Here is a 6,000-nt window from a genome sequence, read left to right on the forward strand (position 1 = left end):
CCCGGCGGATTTCACAGAGTACTTCTCAGATGAATCCATCCTCACAACCGTTACCTATTACACAATCATTCCGTACCTATAGACCCTCGTAACATCTTACCATACCACCCTTCCTCAAACACATTCATTAAACTAATAATATTCCTTTACCCTATAAAACAAATTACCGCTGCCCCCCCCCCCCTAATCAATACACCGTTTTCACAATTTAGCCTTGGGCCGCACAACATCCAGCTCCTTCTTCGCCAAATCCCTCAACTGCCGACGCAAGATCTTCCCGGCCGCGCTCTTCGGAATCGCCTCAATCACCGAGACCCCGCCGCGCAAAAACTTGTGCTTGGCAACTCGAGTCTGGATCCATGCTTCGACTTGTTTTCCAAATGCGTCTCGCTCGGCTTGGGATTTGAACGAGTTGTAGCCTGCACGATGGACAACGTATGCACTAATTCAACCCTAGAATGAGTGGCCGACTCTCAGCGAAATTAAACCACAACTTACCGAGGCAGCTCGGTGGCCTGTTCCTCGGAATGTACACCAATCACACCGACATCGACGATATCGGGATGGGTCAAGAGGACGTTCTCCAGATCGGCAGGGGGCACTTGGAACCCCTTGTACTTGATAAGCTCCTTGAGTCTGTCGACGATCGTGAAGAATCCTTCCTTGTCGCGGACCGCAATGTCGCCTGTTTTGAACCACCCGTCGGGAGTGATCGCGTTGGCGGTCGCGGTAGGATTATTAAAGTATCCCCTTGACAAGTCTGCGTTAAAATCGAAAAATCAGACAAGATAGGAGAGAAACACACTTCATCACGCTCGGTCCTCGTAGCCAAAACTCTCCAGGCTCGCCTTCCTTGGCGTCCGTTCCGTCCTCGGTAACCAACCGCGCCTCGAGATTAGGCAACAACTCTCCCGCAGACCCGACTTTTTGCTCGGCCCATTGTAACGGGAGCAGCGTGCACGTGGGGCTCGTCTCTGTAAGTCCGTACCCTTGGGTAATCAAGATATCAGCCCCGCGCGAACGAAGACGTTGTTGGACGCGGGCTTGGAGTTCTGCTCCGAGGGGCGCGGCGCCTGAAAAGAAGAAACGAAGCGAGGAGATGTCGTATTTATCGACTGCCGGGTGTGATGCCAGGACGACCAGACAGGAGGGACAATCAATGCCCCGGAGATTTTGTATTTCTGAATGTACGAGCAGAATTCATCTGGGTTGAAAGGCGGGGAAATCACAACCGGGACTCCCACTGTGAACTGTCACCAAATAATGAGTACGGAACGTGTATACGACTTGGCTCGAGACGTACAGGATAATGAACCAACTTGACACAGCCGTAGATATGGTAAAATGGCAGAATACCAAGCATGGCGGGTATCATACCCGGAAAGGCAGGCCGGCAAATGGTAAGAACCGTATTCATGTTATGGTGTGTTGTCTAGGCCAAAAAAGATTACCGCCGGGTCAGAAAAGCTAAGAATGCGGGGACCCCACGCGGGGCGAGACAGAACTGACCTCGACACCCTTGGAGAGCCCGGTGGTCCCAGACGAGTAACACAGATAGACAGTCTCGTTGCTGAGCTCTCCATCGAACCTTCTTCGGCGGCGAGCTTGCCGGCGCGGAGTAACGAGTCGAGTTGAGTAAACTTTTCAGTTCCCTGTATCGGTAAAGTCCCATACGACATGATCACGACCTGTTTATAATATTGAGTTGATCAGCCATGTTATCCCACGTTGTATCGAGGTTTATAGGAATCTACTCACGCGCTTTTGAGCGTCGTTGGCAGGGACATTGAGTATCTCAAACGCCTTGAAGAGTGTTCCCAATAGCGCAGGATGAACAAACACATGGCTCGCTCCGGAATCTTTGAGCTGGTGAGCAGTTCGGAGGCGTGTACGACGAGTTGGCAAGTGTGATTCGGAGTCCCGCTGCTGCGCATCCAAATAGCGTAAAAGGCCATGCAATCGAATTGGGACTGTATACATCATGTTAGCGTAAAGCAGACCAGTTAGGGAAAAGAAACTCGCCAGAAAATCATGACTGTTTGTCCTCTCTTTGTCCTAGCACATTTCTCACCCCGCTCGCAATGCGAAAGGACAAATCTTTAACGTCGCCGCGAGAAAGAGTCAAGCCGTAGCAGCCTCGACAAACGCAGGCAACGAATCGTCATACGGAGACTCGGTGGGAAAGAGGTTCGACACGACACTCCGTCGTGGGATGACATAGTCTGGGTGCTGAGATTTGTAGATGCGGGCCATGGTCTTTGGGGGGAGTGACGGTTATGGTGGAGAAAGGGGCCCAAATTGCCATGCTCTTTATGAGAAATCTCCAAACCCGGCAAACGATCGAACCCGGAGCCGACCCCGTGACGCCACACGAGATGAAATGAATACGAGTCCGACACGGTTGGAATGGAATTCGAGTATTACACGAAACAAATTACAACATACAACGAGGCCCAAGTAAAATACATTGCCCATATTCCTCTATTATCCACCATAAAAAGAAAGAAAAACACACATCCCACCCTGAAAAATAAAAATACTAGACACCCTCCCTCGATCGTCCTTCTACTATCACCGGTGAAACCAAAACCACTCGGTCGAGATAGGCAACCTCGTTTGCGGCGAAGCCTGTCATCCCACTGGAAATAGGTCGCATCGGGCCCATTTCAAGTTCGACGGCCGGCTCACACCCGAACCCGTGCCCAGCACATTTTAGTTTAGCGCATGAACATCTCGGTCCTCTATGATTTTCGTCATCTCCGTTCCATCGTCCGGCACGTCTTGATACATCGCCAGGTCCTTTCCGAGATCTTCAACCGTCGCCCCAAAGTAGTAAGACAGCGTCGATACAGTCCCAGACACCTGTTTTTCCTTTTCTCGAATCGGAGGCGAGGACAGGGGCGGTAATTGGACGTCGGCATCCTCGGCGTGAAACATATCGATTCGGATCGCAGTTCAGTTGCAACGCGAGATCATTACAACTGCGAAAAAAAGCATCATGTTGGCGTGGCCCGATTGGAGGACAGATGGAGGGCTCACCAGTGATAATTTGACTAAAGCTGTAACCAATTAGGCAAAATGAGACATTTGTCCACTAATCGATGTGATTTAGGTTAAACTTACCTAGCGCCAATAACTTTAATGCTCGGTGGTGCGAGCTGACCATGGGAAAAAAACCTATTAGCAATCACATCTGGGCAACTCCGATTGGACCTACTCACATAATACAAGAAACAATTCAACAAGTTTGCGAATAAAATGATAGCAAAGTACAGAATTCCATCCCGAGAACGACGTGGATAAGCGGCTGAACCAATGTCTTGGGTATCAGATACTTGAACGATGATAAGCGACTTACCACTCGGCACTTGGTCTTATAAATATATCCCAGCGATTTGAACACCGTCAACAGAAATACAAGGCTATCCGTTGCGAGCGGAGCAAGCCAAAACGCTCCTACGGTCAAATTCAACCACCGCCCCACAAAAAAACTAACAAGAATAAAGCACAAACCTACATAACTCCCCTCTCCTCCTTGAATACACCCTAATAGATATACACCTATCAGCCATAGATCGGGCAAGCGATCCAATACACACCTACGAAGCCTTCGGGAAGCCTGAGCCCTGCACATGTCAAATTTGAGTTTTATAGTTGCAATCAGTCAACCTAGGGGCAAACCCACGTGTCGGGTGGCGCATTACAGTGCCCATGACGATCACTTGCCCAACCCAGAAAACACCAGGAGTACCAATATCCACGGGTTTCTTTGATAGAGCGCTGTGGTTCGTCAGTTTGGACAGGAAATAACTGGGTAAGAGGGTGTACCGTAGGTTCTAGACCAAGTTAGCACGTTGTCAGATACAAAAAACAGGGGACGTACCTCAGTATTAGAATTACTAAATCGAGCAAAAGTTATGCAATCAGGACAGTCTTTCTTCCAGTACAATCACGATGCTTACTTTCAGCAACTAGAAACAGCTATCATATCAGCACTGAGCTATCAATGGGACAAGATACTCACTGGCAATAGATATCAAGGTCGAGGCTCCAGGGAATGGTATAAAATCTTCACATCTGCACAACGAAAGGATCAGACACAAAATCAGCAGATCAAGCCTCGTGCAACGCACGCCTGTACAAGATAACGACACATCAGTCTACATGGCTATGTAATTCGGGTCCACGGGGTCACCCACCTTGCCAGTCCAATATGGATCATGAAATGCTAGTCAAGTCAACTTGTGCTCGAGGAAATGAATGGCAGTTTGGGGGGAATATAACTTACAAACCAGGTTCACGATGAATTGGAGCTCGGTGAGGTACCGGTTCAGGAAGAAGAGCCATGTCGCACCCGTCCACTCTCGTTGCCAGACTCGGTCACCTAGACAGCATGTGTTAAAGGGCTCCAAATTGGGCGCATGAACAAGTACCTCTTCCGCAAATGTTATCACTGTGGGCAATATTAGCTTATTTTGGAGGATAAATGGATGTAGACTCACTGTGGTCATATATCATGAAAACAAACGAGGCGAGCATAAAGTACTTGGCAGCCAATCTGCTCAGTTGACTATGTCAACCAACTCAGCCTATAATCCATAATTTCGTACTCACAAATGGTGCGCCAGAGTGACATATTCCAGTCCTGGCGAGCTCGCCATGGTTGTTTCCGAGCCCGCCTACACCCACAATAACGTCGACAAAGCAGCTCTGTAAACCGGCAAGGGAAAACAAGAAGATGGTGGATCAACTCAAACTACCGCGGCATTCTCATGACCAAAAGCACGGCTGGGGCGAGATCAAGTATAGAAGCGATCCAGTCACGTGGATTTCATCTTGTAACCTCATCAACAGGTACCGTAACGTACATCCTGAGCTCAAACCAGGGATTTCGAGGGCTGCTAATACGGGTTTATAAGGGATATTGCTGTTCTGGATCGTGATTGGCGGTACTGCCACTTTGAACGGGGCGATCTATATCAAATGCATTTCGTGGGCTGATCATGGTTCAAGGTTCGCGTATCCAGGTTACGGATAGACTACTTGTTCCCCCACACTCCACGTGAGATGTATCGTATAATAGAACCTCGAGTAATTCTGATGACGGAACCCAACCAGATGACCAAACTCGACCACGCAAAACGAGATGTAAAGCACTTACCATAGTGTGAGACATACTATCTAGCCCATACTCACCGAAATTATCCCGAAGGCAATCTTTTCTTATATATAAATATAAACGCCAAGTCCGTAGTGTTTGTCAAACGGTGTTATATTGATGGTAAGCATACAACACGAAGATCCCAGGGCTGGGACGTTATTAATATGCTCCTCCAATAAACAAGCTTTTTTGGTTTATTCAGAATGTGAAACCCCTGGTCGAACACTTCTCTCTCGGGGTCATGAGTCGTTGAAACTAGTGTAAGCGGCTTTGATATCTGTTCAGCCGCGGTGAGCACCTCGTACGCGGCGGTTAATCCAAGATCAATCACTCAGGGAAAGCACTTACCGATACAAATATAAAATATAAAATATACCGATTCTACAACAAAGTTCCAATCGAACATTCGTGTCTGAACAAAGCCGGAACTCCAAACGACAAACTATGATCTACCTCTATTCCCGGCCAAGTTGACCTCGTAGAAAATAACCTGCGTTATTGCCGGAGAGGTATCTTTAGTAACTGGAACTATTTAGGCTGCAACATATCTTATGAAACTGTACTAAAGAAACTCAAACTATCAAGGCGGCAATGTACAAGTTACAGTCTAGCCCGGTATCCCCATGAACCTGGACCTGAGCTTTTCTCGAAGTCCAGGAGGTAGCAACGGACCCTGGGATGTGGCACCTTGCTCGTCCGATCGCTCGTTGCCCAGTCCACCGAGCATGCTACTATTATTATTGAACCAGCTCTTACCCATGCTTCATCCTTGTAGAAAGCCAACTTATTGATCAATGCAATATTATGCGTCGCAGTTCGCAAATGATTAATGACAACTA

General features: G+C 48.1%; 2 protein-coding genes across 2 annotated transcripts; both read right to left on the reverse strand.

Annotated features, from left to right (window-relative positions):
• Window positions 1-201: 201 nt before the first annotated feature.
• Window positions 202-2,937, reverse strand: RhiXN_09426 (AMP binding enzyme; the record flags this gene model as incomplete). The annotated part of the gene is made up of 8 exons (XM_043329242.1): window positions 202-442; window positions 499-750; window positions 806-972; window positions 1,023-1,250; window positions 1,304-1,432; window positions 1,518-1,688; window positions 1,759-1,926; window positions 2,731-2,937. The coding sequence occupies 8 exons, from the start codon at window positions 2,935-2,937 to the stop codon at window positions 202-204; spliced, it is 1,563 nt and encodes a 520-aa protein (XP_043180688.1).
• A 576-nt stretch (window positions 2,938-3,513) lies between these two features.
• Window positions 3,514-4,661, reverse strand: RhiXN_09427 (uncharacterized protein; the record flags this gene model as incomplete). Its single annotated transcript, XM_043329243.1, has 10 exons — window positions 3,514-3,546; window positions 3,604-3,626; window positions 3,686-3,810; window positions 3,884-3,899; window positions 3,963-3,971; window positions 4,025-4,077; window positions 4,200-4,228; window positions 4,293-4,453; window positions 4,503-4,558; window positions 4,615-4,661. 10 exons carry the CDS (start codon window positions 4,659-4,661, stop codon window positions 3,514-3,516), a joined length of 552 nt encoding a protein of 183 aa, XP_043180689.1.
• Window positions 4,662-6,000: the final 1,339 nt, after the last annotated feature.

Source organism: Rhizoctonia solani, chromosome 5, assembly GCF_016906535.1.
Source record: "Rhizoctonia solani chromosome 5, complete sequence".
Lineage (NCBI taxonomy): Eukaryota > Fungi > Basidiomycota > Agaricomycetes > Cantharellales > Ceratobasidiaceae > Rhizoctonia > Rhizoctonia solani.